A 24,365-nucleotide genomic window follows, 5' to 3' on the forward strand; every position below is an offset into this window, starting at 1 on the left:
GGCAACATCCCCGGGAGCCCAACCCGCCCCCGACAGAGTTCAATGATTCCCCTCCGTTATCCTTTAAACCCCGCCAGTTTTTATCTCTGGTGTGAAAGTGGAGAGGACATGGCCCACTCTGTAATAATAATTCCCTGAGTGATACAGTGAACTTTATCGGGAAATAGCTGAACTGAGGATGTGCGGCAGGAACACCGAAACTGAAAGCGGTTTGAATCAGGAAGTGCTGAGAGTGAACATGGCTTCCAGACAACAGCTCCAGAGTTTGACCGAGGAGACAATTTGTCCCATTTGTCTCGATATCTTCACAGATCCGGTAACACTGGATTGTGGACACAACTTCTGCCGCTCCTGTATCACCCAGTGTTGGGAAAAGAAGGAGATAAACCCCTGCCCGGAATGTCGAGAGGAGTTTCCGGAAAGAAACCTCAGGATAAATCGGGCCTTAGCGAATCTGGCCGAGAAAACTCGACAACTAAAGCTGAATCCGAAAGAGAAGGAAAGTAAACTTCACTGTGAGAAACATCAGGAAGAACTGAAGCTGTTTTGTGAAACTGACAAGAAATTGATCTGTTACACTTGTGTCGTTTCGCGGGAACACAGAGAGCACCGCTTCCTGCCTTTCGATGAAGCTGTTGAAATCTACAAGGTAAAAGGGAAATATTATTTACCTGATAGTTTTATCACATTTTCAACATCCAGCACTTTCATTCTGTGATTTTTCTCTCCCAATCCCAGGATCAGCTCAAATCTTCCTTAGTTTCTCTCACAGAGAAAAAATCGGTGGTTCTGGAAACGGAACAGAAACAGAAAGGGAAGATTTCTGAAGTTAGGGTAAGGTCTCCCTGTGCTGATTTTCTGGGATCTCGGTTAGTTTTGTTCCCTTTATCGCGGGACATTAATTATGTTTGGAAGGTTTGCTAAGGTTACTGGGGACGGTTTAAACTAGAATGGTTGGGGGGTGGGAATCAAAATGTGGTGACTGGGAGAGAGGAGGTTCGAGTAAAAATAAGAGGTGCTGGTCGGCAGTGTGAGAGGGAGGATAGGCAGGGGAAGGGGAGCTCTCAGACCGAAGGGTTGAGGTGTGTTTATTTTAACGCAAGGAGTATAGTGAACAAAATGGATGAGCTTAGAGCGTGGATCGCTGCTTGGAAGTGTGATGTGGTGGCCATTACAGAGACTTGGTTATCTCAGGGTCAGGACTGGGTACTTCAAGTACTGGGTTTCAGATGATTCAAGAGGGACAGGGAAGGAGGCAAAAGAGGTGGGGGAGTGGCACTGTTGATCAGGGATAGTGTGACAGCTGTAGAAAAGATGGATGCCACAGAAGGATTGTCTACGGAATCTCTGTGGGTGGAGGCTAGGAACAGGAAGGGATCGGTAACTTTACTGGGTGTTTTCTATAGGCCGCCCAATAGTAGCAGAGATGTGGAGGAGCAGATTGGGAAGCAGGTTCTGGAGAGATGTGATAATCATGATGTGGAGATGCCGGATAATCATGATGTGATAATAACAGAGTGGTCGTGATGGGAGATTTTAATTTCCCAAATATCGATTGGAATATCCCTAGGGTAAGGGGTTTAGATGGAGAGGAGTTTGTTAGGTGTGTTCAGGAGAGCTTCCTGGCACAGTATGTGGATAAGCCTACAAGAGGATAGGCTGTGCTTGATTTGATATTAGCGAATGAACCTGGGCAGGTGTCAGATCTATCAGTGGGAGAGCATTTTGGGAATAGTGATCATAACTCTATCTCCTTTACACTACCATTGGAAAGAGATAGGATCAGCCGAGCTAGGAAAGTGTTTATCTGGAGTAAGGGCAACTATGATGCTATTAGGCAGGAAATTAGAGGCATAAATTGGAAGGAGGTTTTCTCAGGGAAATGTATGGAAGAAATGTGGCAAATTTTCAAGGGAAATTTGTCTGGAGCTCTGCACGGCAATGTTCCGGTGCGACAGGGGAGTTATGGTAGGTTACAGGAACCGTGGTGCACGAAAGTTGTAACGGATTTAGTCAGGAAGAAAAGAAAAGCTGACAAAAGGTTCAGGGAGCTAGGTAATGTTAGAAATCTAGACTAGTAGGAAGGAACAAAAGAGGGAAATTAGAAGAGCCAGGAGGGGACAAGAGAAGGCCTTGGTAGACAGGATAAAGGAAAACCCCAAGGCATTCTACAAGTATGTGAAGAGCAAGAGGATAAGATGTGAAGGAGTAGGACCAATCAAATGTGACGGTGGGAAAGTCTGCATTGAACCGGTTGAAATAGCAGAGGTACTCGATGAATACTTTGCTTCAGTATTCACAGTGGAAAAGGATCTTGGTAGTTGCAGTGCAGACTTGCAGTGGACTGAGAAGATTGAGCATGTGGGCATTAGGAAAGAGGGTGTGTTGGAGCTGTTGAAAAGCATCAAGTTAGATAAATCGCCGGTACCGGATGGGATGTACCCCAGGTTACTGTGGGAGGCGAGGGAAGAGATTGCTGATCCTCTGGCGATGATCTTTACATCATCAATGGAGATAGGAGAGGTTCCGGAGGATTGGAGGATGGTGGATGTGGTTCCACGATTCAAGAAAGGGAGAAGAGATAGCCCAGGAAATTATAGACCGGTGAGTCTAACCTCAGTGGTAGGTAAGTTGATGGAGAAGATCCTGAGAGGCAGGATTTATGAACATTTGGAAAGGAATAGTATGATCAGAAGTAGACAGCACGGCTTTGTCCGAGGCAGATCATGCCGTACGAGTCTGATTGAGTTATTTGAAGATGTGACTAGACACTTAGATGGGGGAAGAGCGGAAGATGTGGTCTATATGGATTTCAGTAAGGCGTTTGATAAGGTGCCCCATGCAAGGCTTATGAAGAAAGTGATGGGGCATGGGATACAAGAGGACGTTGCTTTGTGGTTTCAGAACTGGCTTGCCCACAGAAGGCAAATAGTGGTTGTAGATGGGTCTTTTTCAGAGTGGAGGTCGGTCACCAGTGGGGTGCCCCAGGGATCTGTTCTGAGACCCTGGCTCTTTGTGATTTTTATAAATGACCTGGATGAGGAAGTGGAAGGATGGGTTGGCAAGTTTGCTGATGACACAAAGGTTGGAGGTGTTGTGGATAGTGTAGAGTGATGGCAGCAGTTGCAACAAGACATAGATAAGATGCAGGACTGGGCGGAGAAGTGGCAGATGGACTTCAACCCAGATAAGTGTGTGGTGGTTCATTTTGGCAGGTCGAATAGGATGGAAGAATATAATATTAAGGATAAGACGCTTGGCAGTATGGAAAAGCAGAGGGATCTTGGGGTCCGGGTTCATAGGACGCTCAAAGCGGCGTCGCAGGTGGAGGCTGTGGTTAAGAAGGTGTATGGAATACTGGCCTTCATCAATAGAGGAATTGAGTTTAGAAATTCGGAGCTAATGTTGCAGCTGTATAGGACCCTGGTTAGACCCCAACTGGAGTACTGTACCCAGTTCTGGTCGCCTCATTCCAGAAAGGATGTGGAAGCCATAGAAGGGTGCAGAGGAGATTTACGAGGATGTTGCTGGGATTAAGTGGTGTGCTTTATGAGGATAGGTTGAGAGAGCTAGGTCTATTCTCCTTGGAGAGGCGAAGGATGAGAGGTGGCCCGATAAAGGTGTAGAAGATGTTGAGAGGTATTGATAGAGTGGATTCTCAGAGGCTTTTACCCAGGGCTGAAATGGTTGTCACGAGAGGCCACAGGTTTAGGGTGCTGGGGAGTAGGTATAGAGGAGATGTTCGGGGTAAGTTTTTCACTCAGAGGGTGGTGGGTGTGTGGAATCGGCTGCCGGTAGTGGTGGTGGAAGCGGATTCGATTGAGTCTTTTAAGAGACTTTTGGATAGGTTCATGGAGGTTAGTAAGATAGAGGGTTATAGATGAGCCAAGAAGGCAAGGAAATTGTTTGGCGCAACTTGTGGGCCGAAGGGTCCATTTGTGCTGTAGCTTTTCTATGTTCTCTGTTCTATGTTTCACGTTTCATTCGGTAGGAACAGTCGAGCAGTCTGCAGACCCACATCACATCCGAGTTCACTAAAATGCACCAGATTCTCACTGAGAAAGAGCAGCGTTTACTCAAAGATCTCAGGGAAGAAGAGGAGAGGATTCTAAAACCAATGGAAAGAAACCTTCGAGAGATTCAGGAGAATTTAAATTCTATTGAGGGGAAACTCTCAAAGATACAGAAACAGATGGAGCAAAAAGACGAGCTGATATTTCTGAAGGTGAGGGAATATATTGCGGCTCAGTTCAGGGAAACTTCACACAGTCACTAAATAACTGATGATAACTGTGAAATTAATATAGAATTTACTGAAAAATACTAACCGAATTGAACAGAATTTTGTGTCCCTTCCTGAACCGTTTTCCTGTAGTCTCAGATCTAACGGGCTCCCACACTGTCTGCAGATTCCCGGGAATACCTGTGACCTCCTGAGAATGAGTTTTCTTGATCTTCACACTTGCTTTGTGATTATTTCCGTGTTTAATTTACTCCTGGAGCTCCCATTGTAATCCAGTTCCAGTTCCATGTTGTGAGTGTGTGGGTGTGTCTGGTACGGTGTGTGAGAGTCACTGGGGCCGATTCTCCCAAAACAATTCGAAGTGCCGAATTTGCATAAAAACTGGAGTAACTCCCGCTGGGTCTTTTGTAGTGGGATTTTCAAAATGAATCGCCCAGGGGGCCAGGCTGGCACTGCCCAAGGTGCACACCCCGACCTCCTGTGGGGGCCTCCATGGCCTCTGTTCCTTCTGGTGGGGTCGGGCCGCCTGCTCCCCGTTCGTGGGAGCTGTTGTAAAACCTGCTGGGGTGAACCACTCCTGGCAGGGGGAGACACAATAGCGGGTCCGGAGACTCTAATCCCGGACCCACTAATTAGATGTAAATAGGAACTTAAATATGGAAATCAGCTCGGCGGAGTTGATGACGCCACAAATCTTCGTCTGGGAGATGCGTGGAGGCCGTGGCGCCGAGCGGGGAGCCCGCTAAACAACCTCCACTGATGTCCCCCAGCCTGTTGCATTGCTGGAGCATCGCAGTGGGCTGGAGAATAACCCCCACTGTCTGTCAGCAGGACTGATATCCAGTTCCAGTTCCATGTTGTGAGTGTGTGGGTGTGTCTGGTACGGTGTGTGAGGGACACTGTGTCTGTGAGTGGGACTGATGTTCAATTCCAGTTTATTTGACTCTCCACAATCTTCCTTCCAAAATGCATCACTTTACATTTCCGTGTGAAATCTCATCTGCTCTGAGTCTGCTCATTTCACCAGCCTGTCTAACTGCTCCTGAAATCTGTCACTGTCACCCTCACTGTTCCTGATTCATTTCTTTCAGGAGGAAGCTTGTCGGAAGAGAAGGTAGGACATGTTCTTTACTGAAACTCTGCAGTTTGTTAAATAAACTCAGTGAAGTGTTATTATGTATTTATTTATTGGTTGTTGTCACAACTTTAAATGGTTGGTCATTAGTTCCCAAGACACCACACACTGCAGGAAATGATAAGCTCCGCGTATACACACTGACGAGAGCTTTATGATAACTCACTTTATTACAGTGATTTTACAGAACTGTTCTACAATATTGTAATAAATAACCGGGAAGTGTAAATAATACAATCTGGTTCCCAGGCCGGAAGTGATCACTTGCCCGATGTTGGCTGTTTGTGTCTGTGACCTTCCCACTGACCCTGAGAGAACCGCATGGTCCATGTTTCCAAGGAGTGGGTCACCCATGTCCCTGCATGGAGCCTGACCAACCTGAGAAAGTCTCACGTTAAAGGGGGAACGGATTCTAATTTTACACTAAATACAAACTGGCTCTGTGTCGTTAACAACTACAACACTTGTATTTATATCGTGCCTTTCTTGGAAATTAATATCCTAAGGAGTTTCACAGGAGCGTTATAAAGTAAATTGACACAGAGCCAAATAAGGAAATATTAATCTGGATGACGGAGATGGATTTCAGAGAGTGTCTTAAAGGAAGAAAGAGAATTAGAAAGATAGAGAGGATCAGTGAGGGAATTCCAGAGCTCAGGACCTTGGCAGCTGAAGGTTCAGCTCTCAATGGGGGAGTGACTGAAATCAGAGATGTTCAAGGGGCCAGAAGTAGAGGAGAACAGGATTCTGGGAGGGATGTGGGGCCCAGGGATTGCAGAATTGGATATTCAGCTTTGGGATGTTTCCAGCCTTTGTGTTTGTTCTACAAACTTTGTTTATAATACAGCAAGTGGACAGGCTCAATGTTTATCATTTCCTGCAGTGTGTGATGGCTGTTATCAGGTTTTGAACCTTTTTCAAGACATGGCTGTTTCCATTCTCTGCCCTTGAATTTAAAAGTTATTCCTTTCTCAGTTAGAGAAACTAGATTAACATTTCACTTTGTACATTTTCTCAATCATCAAAAATGCTGAAAACTTGACCATTTAAATAAGTTCTAAAATCTTCTAACAAAGACAAATTCATAGCATCATTTTTACCATTTACAGTATTAGTGATGACGATCAGGTACTCTCAGTATCTGCTGCCGCCCTCTCTATCAGGAAGTACAAAGACCTTTTACAGTACAGAGCATGGAGAGAAATGATAAACTTCATTAACCCCGGTAAATCTCTCACATTAATTTTATTGATTATCAATTCAGTTGTAAATATATTGAATGGGCTCCAAAGATCCAGATTAAATACTCACATTTCCAGTTGTTAATACCTGGAGTCTCCCCATTCTCATATTTCTCTTTCTGTGGGTTCCTCTGGGTAAGTGTCTGAAGCCATCAGCACTGTGTGTCAAAGCAGTGAAGGGATCTGTATAGCCAGAGGAATAGAGCACCAATCTCAGGATGTGAAATGGAATTTCTCTCGGAGACTGGACTGCTCCCTTCTGTCATTCTGGGAAACATTTTTTTATCATCATTTCTCAGGAAGACACACAGACATTAGAGAGCAAGTGATAAATGACAGATAATCTGTTTGGTGGAATTGGACACATTAATCAAGAGGAGGGGCTGCAGAAACTGCGAGTCTGCACTGGATAAGAGAGGGAGTGTGGTGATCTTATTGAAATGTTCAAGGTTTGGAATAAAAGGGAGATTATAAACATCCACGTGTTTGACACGGTCACAGAGACTAGATCAAAGTAGGTATAGCTTTTAAATCTAGAATAGGGAGGGTGACAGGGCAGTTTGGATTGAGTGAGGTTGAGTTTTTGAGTGACTCCATTGAGGCAGTGAACCAGTGAACCCACCGCTCACTCTGTGAATTTGATCAGAGGCTCAATCCATTCTGAGGGCTGATCTTCAGAACAGTATCACTGTCCAGTTTCCCACTGGTTTGCAGTGTGGGAAAATGTACTGTCGTTCCTGAAGAGGGAACAGGGGACAAGAAATCCTCATGAATACACAGTGGGGGTGAGAGAGAGAAAGGAGCAGCAAGCAGCAGTGAGAAAAATAACTCACCTCCTGGTCACAGAGAAATCATCAAAAGCTCCCTTCATTCCTGCAGTGTGAGCCTAAACACTTCAGAACCAGTGGAATAATTTTGAGGAACAGTCAGTGTTTGAATGTAGAAAATGAGAAAACCAATTTGCAAACAACAAGATCACAGGAACAGCATTGTGATAATGATGAAGTTTTCTGTTTTGATGATGTAATTTCCGGTATAAATATTAGGCAGGAAACAGAGCAAATAAACTCCTTACTTCATTTCCAATGGGGTTTCCAGTGGTCCCTTTCAGACCAGGGATTAAACCATTGTATAGATTGTTCTTCTGGGTGGGGCATCACCATGCAATGGAAGATCAAGATTGTATTGAGTCTCCAGTTATATCAAATGTCTCCAGTTTGTACAGACAATGTGACTTCGCCTTATGTTTAGTGTAGGGACACTGGATACCTATTTTGCTGCTACATTATTGTGGGGGTTTCATCTCTGCAATTCTTTACATTCTGATCAGTCATCTAACCTGCCATTCATCTTTGCTCAGTTATAAGCTTTTTCCATCAATTTGAGCCTTTCCTTAACTTCTTTAGTGAACCACAGATGGTGGATCTTCCCATTGGGGATTTTCTTTCCAGTAGGAATATATTTATTCTGAATATTCTGAAATATCGTCTTAAATATCTGCCATTGCTTCTCTATCGATATATCCCCAAGCCTGGGGACCCAGTTCACTACAACTAGCTTAGCTTTCATGACCAGATCGTTGCTCCTATTAGAAACATAGAAACATAGAAAAATACAGCACAAACAGGCCCTTCAGCCCACAGGTTGTGCCGAACACGTCCCTAGCTTCTAGGCCTACCTGTAACCCTCCATCCTATTAAGCTCCACGTACTCATCCAGGAGTCTCTGAAAAGACCCTATTGAGTTCGCCTCCACCACCACTGACGTCAGCCGATTCCACTCGCCCACCACCCTCTGTGTTAAAAAATTACCCCTAACATCTCCCCTGTACCTAACCCCCAGCACCTTAAACCTGTGCCCTCACGTAGCAGAAATTTCCACCCTGGGAAAAAGCCTCTGAGAGTCCACCCGATCTTTGCCTCTCAACATCTTATACACCTCTATTAAGTCTCCTCTCATCCTTCGCCTCTCCAAGGAGAAAAATCCGAGCTCCCTCAGCCTATCCTCATAAGGCATGCCACTCAATCCAGGCAACATCCTTGTAAATCTCCTCTGCACCCTTTCAATCTTTTCCACATCCTTCCTATAGTGAGGCGACCAGAACTGAGCACAGTACTCCAAGTGGGGTCTGACGAGGGTCTTATATAGCTGCATCATTATCCCCGGACTCCTCAACTCAATCCCTCGATTGATAAAGGCCAGCACACCATACGCATTCTTAACCACCTCCTCCACCTGCGGGGCCGATTTTAGAGTCCTATGGACCCGGACCCCAAGGTCCTTCCGATCCTCTACAATACTAAGAATCTTTCCCTTTATATTGTACTCCTTCATCCCATTTGACCTACCAAAATGGACCACGACGCATTTATCTGGGTTGAAGTCCATCTGCCACTTGTCCGCCCAGTCTTACATCCTATCTCTGTCCCTCTGTAACTTCTGACATCCTACCAGACTATCCACAACCCCACCAACCTTCGTGTCGTCGGCAAACTTACCAACCCATCCCTCCGCTTCCTCATCCAGGTCATTTATGAAAATGCCAAACAGCAAGGGTCCCAGAACAGATCCCTGGGGCACACAACTAGTGACCGACCTCCATTTAGAAAAAGATCCATCTAGACCCACTCTGCCTCCTTTGGGCAAGCCAGTTCTGGATCCACAGGGCAGCAGCCCCTTGGATCCCATGCCCTCTCACTTTCTCTAGAAGCCTTGCAGGGGGGACCTTATCGAACACCTTGCTAAAATCCATATAAACCACATCTACCGCCTTCCCTTCATCAATGTGTTCAGTCACATTTTCGAAGAACTCCAGCAGGCTCGTAAGGCACGATCTGCCCTTGACAAAGCCATGCTGAGTATTCTTGAGCATACTAAACCTCTCTAAATGCTCATATATCCTGTCCGTCAGGATCTTCTCCATCAGTTTACCAACCACTGAGGTTAGACTCACCGGTCGGTAATTACCTGGGCTATCCCTATTCCCCTTCTTGAAAATAGGAACAACATCCCCAATCCTCCGGCACTTCTCCCGTCTCCATCGACGATGCAAAGATCATTGCCAGAGGCTCTGCAATCTCTTCCCTCACCTCCCACAGTAACCTGGGGTACATCCCATCCGGACCCGGCGACTTATCTGTCTTGATGCCATTCAAAAATTCCAGCACAACCTCTTTCTTAAAGTCCACATACTCAATCCTTTCAGTCCACCGCACGCCCACAGTACATCCACCCAGGTCCTTCACCTCTGTGAAAACCGAGGCAAAATACTCATTGAGCACCTCTGCCATTTCAACTGGTTCCGTACAGACTTTCCCGCCTTCACCTTTTATAGGCCCTATTCCATCACGTCTCATCCTTTTACTCTTCACATATTTATAGAACGCCTTAGGGTTCTCCTTAATCCTACCTGCCTGGGCCTTCTCGTGACCCCTTCTGGCTCTCCTAATTTCCTTCTTTAGTCCCTTCCTACAAGCCATATACCGTTCTAAATCCCTATCTTCGCCAAGCTCTCGAGCCTTTTGAACGCTTTCCTTTTCTTCTCGACTAGAAATTCAAGTTTCAAATACCGATCTTAGATCCTCTCTTTTCCCTTTCAAACTGGATTTCAAATTCAATCATATTGTAGTTGCTGCTACCTAGTGCTGCCTTCACTCTGAATTCACTCATTATTCCTTCACAGTGCACAAAGACAAGTCTAATATAACCTACTCTCTGGTTAGTTCCAGAACGTTCTGCTGTGAGAAACTTTCTCGAAAGAATTCATTGAACTCCCCATCCAGGAAACTACAGCCTGATTTCTCTGGTATATATTTAGATTAAAATCGCCCATGATTATTACTGTCTCTTTATCTGTGACCCACATTGTGGCTACTGTTGTGAGGATTGTCGACCACTCCCACTATTGACTTATTTCCCCTCCTATTCCTCATCTCCAAACCAATTTTATATTCGGATCTCCTGAACCAAGGTCATCTCCAGCTTTTGCACCAATGAGGTCCTTGATAAGCAGTGCTACCCCTCCACCTTTCCCGAGCTTTCTATCCTTCTTGAATGTCATTAAATGTTATCCTTTCGTCCTGCAGCAATGTCTCTGTAAAGTTATCAGATCATATTCATTTACTTCAATGTGTGTTATCAATTTGTTTACTTTGTTATGAATGTTGTGTACATTCACATGCACAGCTTTTAGTTTTAACGTTTTATTACCTTTGTACCATCTAGTCTTGATTATTGGTGTATTCTAAGGTTTTATCTCTTTGTCCATTCCTGCTATTCTATGATCCTCATTTCCCATATTATTATGATGGTTTCTTGCCTTGAATCTACCCCTGGATTTACCACATGTACGCAATTTGGATCCTTCACCCTCCGAGTTTAGTTTAAAGCTCTCTTTACTTCCCGAGTTATGCAATTTGTTGGAACACTCATTCTAGCAGTTCAGTGTAGACCGTCCCAACAATCAGGCAGTGTGCGGGGCGGCAAGGTAGCACTGGTCAGCACTGCTGCTTCACAGCGCCAGGGACCTGGGTTCGATTCCTGGATTGGGTCACTGTCTGTGCGGAGTTTGCACGTTCTCCCTGTGTTAGCGTGGGTTTCCTCCGGGTGCTCCGGTTTCCTCCCACATTCTGAAAGATTCGGTGCATTGACCTGAACAGGTGCCAGTCTGTGGCGACATGGGGAATTTCACAGTAACTTCATTGCAGTGTCAATGTAAGCGTTACTTGTGACTAATAAATAAACTTTAACTTGACTACCGTCCGGTGGCTCTGACATCCATCATTATGAAATGCTTTGAAAGGTTAGTCATGGCACAAATCAATTCTGGCCTCCCAGATTGCCTGGATCCATGATAGTTCACTTATCACTGCAACAGGTCCACAGCAGACGCCATCTCCCTGGCCCTGCACTCAAACCTGGATCACCTCGATAACAAAGACACCGATGTCAGACTCCTATTCATTGACTACAGCTCAGCCTTCAACACCATTATTCCGACAAAACTCATCTCCAAACTCCGTGGCCTTTGGCTTGGCTCCTTGCTCTGCGACTGGATCCTAGACTTCCTTTCGTACAGGCTGCAATCAGTAAGGATAGGGAACGACATCTCCTCAATGATCATCCTCAACTCCAGTCCTCCACAAGGCTGTTCTCAGCCCCCTACGATACTCCCTATACACTTATGACCACGTGGCCAAATTCCCCTCCAGCTCGATTTTCAAGTTTGCTGATGACACGACCATAGTGGGTCAGATCTCAAACAACGATGAGACGGGCTACAGGAAAGAGAGAATCTGGTAAAATGGTGTGACGACAATAATCTCCCTCAATGTCAGTACAACGAACGAGAGTCATCGACTTCAGGAAACGTAATAGAGGACATGCCTCTGTCTACAACAACAGTGAGGAAGTGGGAATGGTCCAGAGCTTCAGGTTTCAAGGTGTTCAGATCACCAACAACCTGTCCTGGTCCCTCCATGCCAATGCTATAGTTAAGAAAGTCCACCAACGTCTCTACTTTCTCAGGAGGCTTCGGAAATTCGGCATGACTGCCATAACTCTCACGACCTTTTTGGTATGGCTCCTGCTCTACCAAGACCGCAAGAAACTACAAAGGGTTGTAAATGTAGCCTCATCCATCACGCAAACCAGATCCCCATCCATTGACTCCGTCGACACTTCCCGCTGCCTCAGTAAAAGCAGTAAGAGTTTTAACAACACCAGGTTTAAGTCCAAGAGGTTTATTTGGTAGCAAATACCATTAGCTTTCGGAACGCTGCTCCTTCGTCAGATGGAGTGGAAATGTCGAAGGAGCAGCACTCCGAAAGCAAATGGCATTTGCTACCAAATAAACCTGTTGGCTTTTCACCTGGTGTTGTTAAAACTCTTACTGTGTTCACCCCAGTCCAACGCCGGCATCTCCACATCAGTAAAAGCAGCCAGCATAATCAAGGACCCCATGCACCACAGACATACTCTCTTCCACCTTCTTCCGTCGGGAAGAAGATACAAAAGTCTGAGAACACGTACCAACCAACTCAAGAACAGCTTCTTCCTTGCTGCCATCAGACTTTTGAATGGTGCTTTCATATATTAAGCTGAGCTTTCTCTTCACCCTATCTGTAACTGCAACACTATATTCTGCATCCTACCCTTTCCTTCTCTCATATGTACTCTATGAACAATATGTTTCATCTGTGCAGCCTGCAAGAAACAATATTTTTCACAGTATAAATGTGACAATAATAAATCGAATCAAAACAACCCCACTATCCCCAATACTGGTGCCAATGCCCATGATCCAGACACCAGCCTTTGAGCATTCATCTTTGTCATCTCATTTTCCCTCTGCCAGTTTACATGTAGCTCAGGTAATGATCCAGAGATTATTACCTTTGAGGTTCTGCATCTTAATTGGTACCGAGCCTCTCATGGTGACGATGCCCTTTACAGATATCCCAAATATCCCTGCTTGCGTGACCACTTCCCTCCAACCTCAGTGTTCCCACCCAGCCCACAATATCACCCTGATTGAACATTAGTGGAGTGGACCAGGACAATGTTCTTTGCTTGTCCTGTCTATGTCTTTGGTACCTACACAGACCATGCCAACTGGATCCTCCCACTTACAATGAAAATTCTTCTCCAGCTCTGAGCACATGCTCACTTTTGCTGCAGAGAACAGTATCTGTGTCCCACACTATATTGTCCCCTACTGCCACCACATTCCTGTTTGTTATCCCCCACTTGATAGGCTTCCTGTATCATGGTGCCATGGTTACACTGCTCATTCACTTTGCAGCCTTTGCTTTCATCCACACAGAGTGTAAGCACCTCAAACCTTTTCAACAACTGCAAAGTCTGAAGCTCCTCCATTACTCTCTGCTCAGTCCCTTTACCTGTCTCACTCTCGGTCACATCCTCCTGTCCGTCACTGCTGACCAAAACAGATGACCCGATTCTAAGAGGTGTGACCATATTCCGGAACAAATTGTCCAGGTATTTCTCCCATTCCCTCACATTGTGCAGTGTCTGCAGTTCAGCCTCTAACTCACTAATTCTGATCTGGAAGTCCTCCAGCTGCTAACACTTTCTGCAGATGTGTTTGTCATGGAACACCTGGACGTCCAAAATCTCACATTCCTCAGCTGCAACACAACACCAGTCTTGCATTGTTCCTCATGTTATCCAGTTAAATTTAATTAAATTCCTCACTTAATTAACTTAGAATAATTCCAATGATAATCACATTTCTTTCCCCTGTGCATTTCATTCCCGCATGAACCTAATTCGCTGCTCACTCAGTCTCCATCCCAGTCCAGTGCAGTCACCTGTCTCATGCACCTATTACTGGCCATGCATTTTGAAAGGTCAGTCTTACTTGTAGACCCTATGATGAGTCGCTTGCTAGTTTTACTTCCTGCTGCACTGATTAACACTCATGAACCAACTGCTTTCAGGTGATTGACAGATAACTGCCACTCCAGATTGTTCTCTCATTAACATAGAAACTCGAAGCAGGAGTAGGCCATTTGGCCCTTTGAACGTGCTCAGCTTTTTATTTTGATGTGGAGATGCCGGCGTTGGACTGGGGTGAGCACAGTAAGAAGTCTCACAACACCAGGTTAAAGTCCAACAGGTTTATTTGGCAGCACAAGCTTTTGGAGCCCCAAGCTTTGACCATGTCTGGTCATCAAATTCAATATCCTGATCCTCCTTCTCCCCAAGTCTCTTGATCCATCAGCCCCAAGAGCTATATCTCATTTCTTCTTGAAATCACACAACATTTTGACCTCAACTACATTCAGTGGTCGTGAATCCCACAGATTCACCACCCTTTGGGTCAATAAATTTCTCCTCACCTCAGTTCTAAAACGTTTACCCCTTGTCTTCAAATTATGACCCCTCATTCCGGACTCCTCCACGATTGGGAACATTCTTTATGAATCTACCCTGTCTGACCCTGTTAGAATTTTATAAGTTTCTATGAGATCCCCTCTCACCCTTCCAAACACCAGTGAATATAATCCTAAACGACTTAGTCTCTCCTCATATGGCAGACCTTCCATCGCAGGAATCAGCCTGGTAAACCTTCGCTGGACTCCCTCGAAAGCAAGGACATCCTTCCTCAGATAAGAACACCAAAACTGCACACAATACTCCAGGTGTGGCATCACCAATGCCCTATACAATTGCAGCAAAACATCCCTATTCCGATACTCAAATCCTCTGGCTCTGAAGGCCAACATATCAAAGAACAAAGAAAATTACCCCACAGGAACAGGCCCATCGGCCCTCAAGACTGCGCCGACCATGCGGCCCGACTGAACTAAAACCCCCGACCCTTCCTGGGACCATATCTCTGCATTCCCACACGATTCATGTATTTGTCCAAATGCCCCTTAAAAGCCACTATCACATCTGCTTCCACTACCTCCCCGGCAGAGAGTTCCAGGCACCCACGACCCTCTGTGTAAAAAATGTGCCTCGTACATCTCCAATAAACTTTGCCCCTTGCTTCTTAAACCTGTGCCCCCTAGTAATTGACTCTTCCACCCGGGGAAAAAGCTTCTGGTGATCCACTCTGTCCATCCCCCTCATAATCTATCAGGTCGCCCCTCAACCTCCGTCATTCCAGTGAGAACAAACCAAGTTCCTCGAATCTCTCCTCATAGCTAATGCCCTCCATACCAGGCAACATCCTGGTACATCTTTTCTGTACCCTCTCCAAAGCCTCTACATCTTTCTGGTAGTGTGGCGACCAGAATTGAACACTATATTCCAAGTGTAGCCTAACTAAGGCTCAATGAAACTGCAACATGACTAGCCAATTTTTAAACTCAATGCCCCGGCCAATGAAGGCAAGCATGCACCTGTACACCCAGATCCCTCTGCCTATCAATACTCTTAAGGGTTTTGCCATTTACTGCATATTTCCTATTTGTATTAGACCTTCCAAAATGCATTACCTCACTTTTGTCCGGATTAAACTCCATCTGCCATCTCTCCGCCCAAGTCTCCAACTGATCTATATAAAAACATAAAAACGAGGAGCAGGAGTAGGCCATCTGGCCCCTCGAGCCTGCTCAACCATTCAATAAGATCATGGCTGATCTTTTTGTAGACTCAGTTCCATTTACCCACCCGCTCACCATAACCCTTAATCCTTTACTGTTCAAAAATGTATCTATCCTTGCCTTAAAAACATTCAATGAGGTAGCCTCAACTGCTTCACTGGGCAGGGAATTCCACAGATTCACAACCTTTTGAGTGAAGAAGTTCCTCCTCAACTCAGTCCTAAATCTCTTCCCCTTATTTTGAGGCTATGTCCCCAAGTACTGGTTTCACCCACCAGTGGAAACAACTTCCCTGCTTCTATCTTATCTATTCCCTTTCTAATCTTATATGTTTCTATAAGATCTCCCCTCATTCTTCTGAATTCCAATGAGTATAGCCCCAGTCTACTCAGTCTCTCCTCATAAGCCAACCCTCTCAACTCCAGAATCAACCGAGTGAATCTCCTCTGCACCCCCTCCAGTGCCAGTATATCCTTTCTCAAGTAAGGAGACCAAAACTGTACACAGTACTCCAGGTGTGGCCTCACCAGCACCTTTTACAGCTGCAACATAACCTCGCTGTTTTTAAACTCCATCCCTCTCGCAATGAAGGACAAAATTCCATTTGCCTTCTTAATTACCTGCTGCACATACAAACCAACTCCTTGAGATTCCTACACAAGGACACCCAGGTCCCTTTGCACAGCAGCATGCTGCAATTTTTTACCATTTAAATAATAGTCCATTTTACTGTTATTCCTACCAAAATGGATGACTTCACATTTACCAACATTGTACTCCACCTGCCAGACCCTCGCCCACTCACTTAGACTATCTATATCCTTTTGCAGACTTTCAACGTCCTCTGCACACTTTGCTCTGCCACCCATCTTAGTGTCATCTGCGAATTTTGACACACGACACTTGGTCCCCAACTCCTAATCATCTATGTAAATCATAAACAATTGCGGTCCCAACACTGATCCCTGAGGCACACCACTAGTCACTGATCGCCAACCAGAAAAACACCCATTTACCCCCACTCTTTGCTTTCTGTTCGCTAACCAATCCTCTATCCATGCTAATACATTACCCGTAACACCGTGCATCTTTATCTTATGTAACAGTCTTTGGCACGGCACCTTGCCAACTGCCTTCTGGAAATCCAGAGACACCACATCCACAGATTCCCCATTGTCCACTGGACATGTAATGTTCTCAAAGAATTCCACCAAATTAGTCAAACATGACGTTCCCTTCGTGAACATATGCTGCGTCTTACCAATGGGACAATTTATATCCAGATGTCTCGCTATTTCTTCCTTGATGATAGATTCAAACATTTTCCCTGCTGCAAAAGTGAAGCTGACCGGCCTATAGTCATCTGCCTTTTGTCTACCTCCTTCTTTAAACAATGGCGTCACATTTGCTGTTTTCCAATCTGCGGAAACCACCCCAGAGTCCAGCGAATTTTGGTAAATTACCACTCGTGCATTTGCTATTTCTCCCGCCATCTCTTTTAGTACCCTGGGATGGATTCCATCAGGACCAGGAGACTTGTCTACCTTTAGCCCCATTAACTTGCCCAACACTACCTCTTTTGTGATAATGATAGTTTCTAGGTTCTCACCTGCCATAGCCTTCCTGTCATCAATCTTTGGCATGGTATTTGTGTCTTCCACTGTGAAGACCGACACAAAATACCTGTTCAATGCCTCAGCCATTTTCTCATTTCCAGTTACTAGATCCCCCCTCTCATCCTCCAAAGGACCAATGTTTACTTTAGCCACTCTTTTTCGTTTTATATATTTGTAGAAACTTTTGCTCTCTGTTTTTATATTCTGAGCTAGTTTACTCTCATAATCCATCTTACTTTTCTTTATCGCTTTTTTCGTGGCTTTCTGCTGACCTTTAAAGATTTCCCAATACTCTGGGCTCCAACTAATCTTTGCCACTTTGGATGCATTTTCTTTCAATTTGATACCCTCCTTGATTTCTTTCGTATCCATGGCTGATTATCTCTTTTTCTATAGTCCCTCCTTATCACTGGTACATACTTTTGCTGAGCACTGTGAAAGATTGTTTTGAAAGTCCTCCACTGTTCCTCAATTGTCCCACCATAAAGTTTTTGCTCCCAGTCTACCTTACCCAACTCCTCCCTCATCCCTTTGTAGCCTCCTTTGTTTAAGCACAAGACACTGGTATTGGATTTTACCTTCTCACGCCCCATCTGTATTTTAAATTCAACCATACTGTGACCGCTTCTTCCGAGAGGATCCCTAACTGAAAGATCATTAATTATTCCCGTCTCATTACACAGGACCAAATCTAGGATAGCTTGCTCCCTTGTCGGTTCCATTACATACTGTTCAAGGAAGCTATCGCGGATACATTCTATGAACTCCTCCTCAAGGCTGCCTTGACCGACCTGGTTTGACCAATTGATATGTAGATTATAATCCCCCGTGATAATTGCTGTACCATTTTTACATGCATCAGTTATTTCTTTGTTTATCCTGCTGTATCCTCTGATGGTCCTCACCACTATCTGCAGATCCACCAACCTTTGTGTCGTCCGGAAACTTACTAATCAAACCAGTTACATTTGGCTTCTTTACTGCCTGCTGTACCTGCACGCTTACATTCAGCAACTAATGTACGAGGACACCAAGGTCTCACTGAGTATCCGCCTCTCTCAATTTACACCCACTCAAGTAATAATCTGAATTCCTATTAGTGCTACCAGAGTGGATAACTGCGCATTTATCCACATTATACTGCATCTGCCATGCATATGCCCACACACTCAGCCTGTCCAAATCATGCTGAAGCATCTCTTCATCCTCCTCACAGCTGGGCCTACATTCATTTTTGTGAATCTTTTTCACTTTACAAACCGATAGAAACTTTTACAGTCAGTTTTTATGTTCCATGCTAGCTAACTTTCACACTCTATTTTTCCCTTCTTAATCAATCCCTTAGTCCTCCTTTGCTGAATTTTAAACTGCACCAAATCCTCAGGCCTATTGCTTTTTCTTGCCAATTTGTATGCATCTTCCTTGAATCTGATAATATCTCGAATTTCCCTTGTAAGCCATGGTTTCGGCACAATTCCCTTACCATCTCTTGCACCAAACAGGAATAAACAACTTCTGGAGTTCACCTATTTGTTCTTTAAATGCTTGCCATTGCCTGTCCACTGTCTTTACTTTCAGTAATGTTCCCCAGTCGATCATGGCCAATTCATGCCTCATACCATCATAGTTACCTTTATTGAGATTCAGGACCCTGGTCTCAGAATCAACGACATCACTATCCACCTTGACAAAGAATTCAACCATATTATGGTCACTCGTCCCCAAGGGCTCTCTCACAACTAGATTGCCAACTAATCCTTTCTCATTGCACAACACCCAGTCCAAGGTGGCCTGTTCCCTTGTTGGTTCTGCAAGTTATACAAGCCAGTATAACTGATTGAAGGAAATCAGGAAGGCTTATGGAATGTTGGGCCTTATTTCAAGCGGGATGGAGTATAAGAGAAGGGAAATGATCTGATTTTGATTCTGAATCTATAGTTAAAAATGAGAAGGTGTGACCAGAACTTACCATGTGAATTTAATTTGCTACTCACACAATCATTGTCTTCATGAGACCGCTAGAAATAAAAACAGGAGTCGGCCATTCAGCCCCTCAAGCCTGCTCTGCCATTCAATAGGATCCTGGCTGAGCCGACATTCCTCACATCCACTTTCCTGCCCTTTCCCCAAAGCCTTTGCTTCTATTCCTGATCAAGAATCTATCTATCTCAGCCTTATATATACACAAGGACCCTGTCCCCACCGCTCTCTGTGGCAAGGTGTTCCAAAGACTCACACCCTCATCTCAACTTTCCCGCCTTAACACCATAACCCTTGATTCCCTCTCTGATTAATAATCTGTCTCTCTCAGCCTTGAACATGCTGATCGACCCAGAATCTACAACTCTCTGCAGTTAAGAATTCCAGAGATTCATTACCCTCTGAGAGAAGAAATTCCTCTTCATCTTCATCTTAAGCTGATGCCTCTTTTTCTGAGACTATGCCCTCTGGTCCAAGACTCTCCCATGAGGGGGAACATCCTCTCAGCATTTACCCTGTCAGGCCCCTTAATAATCCTCTATGTTTCATTGAGATTACATTTCATTCTTCTAAATTCCAACGAGTCGAGTCCCAAATTGTTTTAACTTTCCTCATGGCAATCCCTCCGTACCGGGGATCATCCTAGTGAGCTTTCCCTGAACTGCCTCCAATGGAATAATGACGTTCCTCAAATAAGGGGAACCAAAACTGCTCACAGTGCACCAGATATGGTCTCACTGGTACCTTGTACAGTAGCAGCAAGATGTCCCTACTCTTATACTCCATCCCCTCTGAAATAAGGCCCAATATTCCATTAGCCTTCCTGATTTCCTGCTGCCGCTGTGTGCTAGCTTTCTGTGTTTCGTGCACAAGAACCCGCAAGTCCCTTTGTGTTACAACTTTCTTCCATTTTTCTCCATTTAAATAATACTCTGTTCATTTGTTCTCCCTTCCAAATTGAACAACTTCACATTTTCCCACATTCTACTCCATTTGCCAACTTTTTGCTCACTTACTTAACCTATCAAGATCTCTCTGCAAACTGTTTCCCTCTCGCAACTTGCCTTTTCACCTATTTTTGTCATCTGCAAAATTGTCTACATTTGCTTCCTTCGTCCAAGTCACAGTAAGAAGTCTCACAACACCAGGTTAAAGTCCAACAGGTTTGTTTGGTATCACAAGCTTTCGGAGCATTGCTCCTTCATCAGGTTCATACAGTCCATTTGCTCCCTTCATCCACGTAATTTATATATATTCTAAACAGTTGCTTTCCCAGCACTGATCCCTGTGGAACCTCACTAGTTAGAGGTTGCCAACCTGAAAATGAACCCCTTATCCCCAATTGCTGTTCCATGCCCCTTTGACAATTCTCGATCCATGCCATATACTACTTCCAACACCACGGACTTAACCATCTTATAACTTAACCTCCTGTGAGGTATGTTGTCAAATGCCTTCTGGAAGTCAAAATACAACATATCTACTGGTTCCCCTCTATCCACACTGCTTTAGACCTTCTCAAAAAACTCTAATAAATTATTCGGACATGATTTCCCTTTCATGAATCCGTGCTGACTCAGCCTGATTAGATTATGACTTTATAACTGTGCCCCTATTACATCCTTAATTGATTCCAACATTTTTCCAACAATAGATTCCTCGGGTGGATGGAGCTATTACAAGGGGGCATAACTATAGGGTTCATGGTGGGAGATATAGAAAGGATATCAGAGGTAGGTTCTTTACGCAGAGAGTGGTTGGGGTGTGGAATGGACTGCCTGCAGTGATAATGGAGTCAGACACTTTAGGAACATTTAAGCGGTTATTGGATCGGCACATGGAGCACACCAGGATGATAGGGAGTGGGATAGCTTGATCTTGGTTTCAGATAAAGCTCGGCACAACATCGTGGGCCAAAGGGCCTGTTCTGTGCTGTACTGTTCTATGAATCTATGAATAGATGTTAGGTTAATCGGCCGATAGTTACCTGCTTTTTGCCTCCTTCGCTCTTTGTATAGCGGTGTCACATTTGCAGTTTTCCAATCCTCCGATACTTCTCCAGAATCAGAAAGGATTTTTGGAAAATGACAACCAATGAATCCACTAACTGTGTAGCTACTTCTTTTAGGATCACTCCGGTGTAGTCACCTTCCTCCTCAGACACCCCTTATGGACAGCCCAAACATCTCTGGTTCCCTGACCCCAAACCCCCACCTCTCTCTCTCGCCCAGTCCACAATGTCACCCTGATTGAACAACACTCGCTGACTGGACCAGGATGGCTTTCTGAGCCCAGCAATAGTGAGAATGTTTGTGGACACTATGGGTATGCAAGAGCTCCCCAAAGAGCTGGAACTATCACAGACAATGGGTCTGGTAAAGGACAGGCATTTATCCAAAGATCAGTGTTAAATTTACAAGTTGTGTTTTGGTCTTGGGATACCTTGACAATATCACAGCTGACCTGTCATTTCTACAGGAGTGTGGGATGCCACACCTCAGCACTTACAGTCCATGGTCATGATGGTGGTCTGATTGATCTGATCAGGAGGACATGATTCCTGTTCCTGCAGCCTGGATATTCTGCTGTGGAGAGGGAACTTCACCATCTCTGATGTTGTGGAGGTGATGGGCAGTCACCTCCTCATATCAGATGTATTGTACAAGAATGCTCCGCTCTGGTTATTCACTGTGTACACCCCAGCTCAAAACAGCAAGTGACCGGCCATCCTTCAGCAGCTCACACTGCTGCTGGTGAATTCCAGGCCGGTCACTCTGGACAGTGACATGAACATCATCGATATAGCTGGACGATCCAGCAGTGCCAACAGCAAACTGTGTGTCACATCCAGTCTCATGATGAAAATTGTAAAAGACCCCAAGCTGCACAATGTCTTTAGCAGCCCAGTAGACAGAGTGCCGCACAGATTCACCCACTCGAGGCCAGACGGATCTGCCCATTCCAGGATAGAATTCCTGTTTTATCCCAAATGTTCACAGTGAGATCGAATGGTGTCAGGCAGGTGTAGAGATTCTGCTTTCGTTATATAGGACATTAATGGGACCATATCTGGAGCACAGTGAAAGGGTGGAGATCCTTGGAAGCCCTCTTTGATGTAGATTGTGAATAGCTGAGACCCAAGCACTGATCATTGTGTTTTCCCACTAGTAACAGGCTGCTCACCTCAAAATGAGCATTTATCCCTACTCTCTCTTTTCAGTGTGTTAATCAGTTTCCATGTACATATACTGGCATGTACTGCATGCTAGTACATTCCACCAAATTTCATCTGCTTTAAAGTTATTTACTAACCTTTTGTGTGGGATCTTATTAAAAGCTTTCTGAAAATTTAAGTACACCAGGTCCACCTTATCTATTCTGCTTTTACATTCTTCAAAATCTCCAACCAGTTTGTGAAACTGATTCCCTTTCATAAATCCCCATTGACTGCGCCCAAATTCACCATTATTTTCTCAGTGTTCAGTTATTACATCATTTGTTACAGATCCTAGCATTTTCCCTCTGACTAATGTCGGGCTAACAAGTTTTTCATTCCCCATATTCTCTCCCTTCTTTCTGAAACATTGGAGTTACATTTGCACCTTCCAATCTGCAGGAACAATTCCAGAGTCTGTAGAATTTTGAAAGATAACCACCAATGCATCTACTTTCTCTCCAGTCACTACTTTCAGCATCTGAGATAGAGACCACCAGGTCTGGGGAAATTTATCTACTTCGAATTTCATTCATTTCTCTATTTCTACTATTCTTATAAGCATCAGAGCATCTTGTAGTTCCTCATTAATGCCAGTCACCTGATCCTCCATTATTTATGGGAGGTTTTTAATGGTGATCATTGACATTTGGACAGATTATTGAGAAAGTCTGTGTGTTCTGTCTTGGTCATGTCATCTAACATGAGGTTTCAGGTGTGTCTGAGACCAATGCCTGGAGCTGTGAGGTAGCAGCCTAACCAACTGTTACCACCACCACTGTGCCACCTCTAAAATGATTGTGTTTCTTTCAAATTATGGAATCTTATGACTTTATCCTCTTAGTGAGTCATTAGGATTTCCTGTTAATTCATGCTAACCTCGTTCATTATTTATGTGTAAGTTATATAGTATTAATTGTTCGCTTCATTGATTCTTTAATACAAAAATTATTCCTCACTTCACCACTTACTCTAATTCAAGGTCCTGGGGAGTCAGAGCCTATCCCGACAGGCACTGGGAGTTAAGCAGGGTACACCCAGAACGGGACACCAATCCATCGCAGGGCATACACTCACACACAAAAACTAAGGGGCAATTTAACATGGCCAATCCACCTACCCGCACACCTTTGGAGTGGGGAGGAAACCGGAGCATCCGGAGGAAATCCACGCAGACACAAGGAGAACGTGCAAACTCAACACAGACAGTGACCCAAGGCTGGAATTGAACCCATGTCCCTGGAGCTGTGAGGCAGCAGTGCGAACCATTATGCCTTGGTGCTGCCTCTAAAATTATTGTATTTCTTTCAAATTATGGAATCTTATGGCTTTATACCCTTCTTTAGTAACTGGGATTTCAAATTTGCTCTGTGCACCAAAAAATATTGATTGTTCCTATTCTGAATCGAACAAAATATGGAGCCTCATCCAATATTGTAACAAATTTGGGGTCTGTTCTGGTATCACACCGAGAAACTGCAGAACTCTCGGGTCGAGAGGGATCTGGATGTCCTGGTGTAGAAATCACAAAACGTTAGTCTGCATGTACAGCAAGTAATTAGGAATATAAATGGGATGTCGGTGTTTATTGTAAGGAGAATCAAGTATAAAAATTGTGCCTGCAGGGGTACAGGGCCTTAGTGAGGCTGCATTTGGAGTAATGTGCACTATTTTGATCTCCTTACATAAGATCATAAGACACAAGAACAGAGGTAGGCCATTCGGCTCATTGAGTCTGCTCTGCCATTCAATGAGATCAGGACTGGTCTGATGTGATAATCCTCCAACTCCATTTTCCCACCTTATTTCCATAACCCTGATTCCATTATTGATTAAAAACCTGTCTATCTCAGCCCTAA

At 44.5% G+C, this 24,365-nt stretch overlaps 1 protein-coding gene across 2 annotated transcripts in view; it reads left to right on the top strand.

Annotated features, from left to right (window-relative positions):
- The first annotated feature begins 211 nt into the window (after window positions 1–211).
- Window positions 212–24,365, top strand: part of LOC144496782 (zinc-binding protein A33-like) — a 28,485-nt gene continuing 4,331 nt past the window's right edge. The window contains exons 1-5 of one of the 2 annotated variants that reach the window (XM_078217324.1): window positions 212–649; window positions 739–834; window positions 3,992–4,225; window positions 5,335–5,357; window positions 6,488–6,603. In XM_078217324.1, the coding sequence (XP_078073450.1) occupies window positions 239–649; window positions 739–834; window positions 3,992–4,225; window positions 5,335–5,357; window positions 6,488–6,603 (880 nt within the window). In that variant the 5' untranslated portion in view covers window positions 212–238. Of the gene's footprint in view, window positions 650–738; window positions 835–3,991; window positions 4,226–5,334; window positions 5,358–6,487; window positions 6,604–10,341; window positions 10,425–24,365 lie in introns of both variants that reach the window. The other variant, XM_078217322.1, reaches the window with a different exon arrangement.

The sequence above is a fragment of the Mustelus asterias genome, chromosome 8 (assembly GCF_964213995.1).
Source record: "Mustelus asterias chromosome 8, sMusAst1.hap1.1, whole genome shotgun sequence".
NCBI classification, from domain to species: domain Eukaryota; kingdom Metazoa; phylum Chordata; class Chondrichthyes; order Carcharhiniformes; family Triakidae; genus Mustelus; species Mustelus asterias.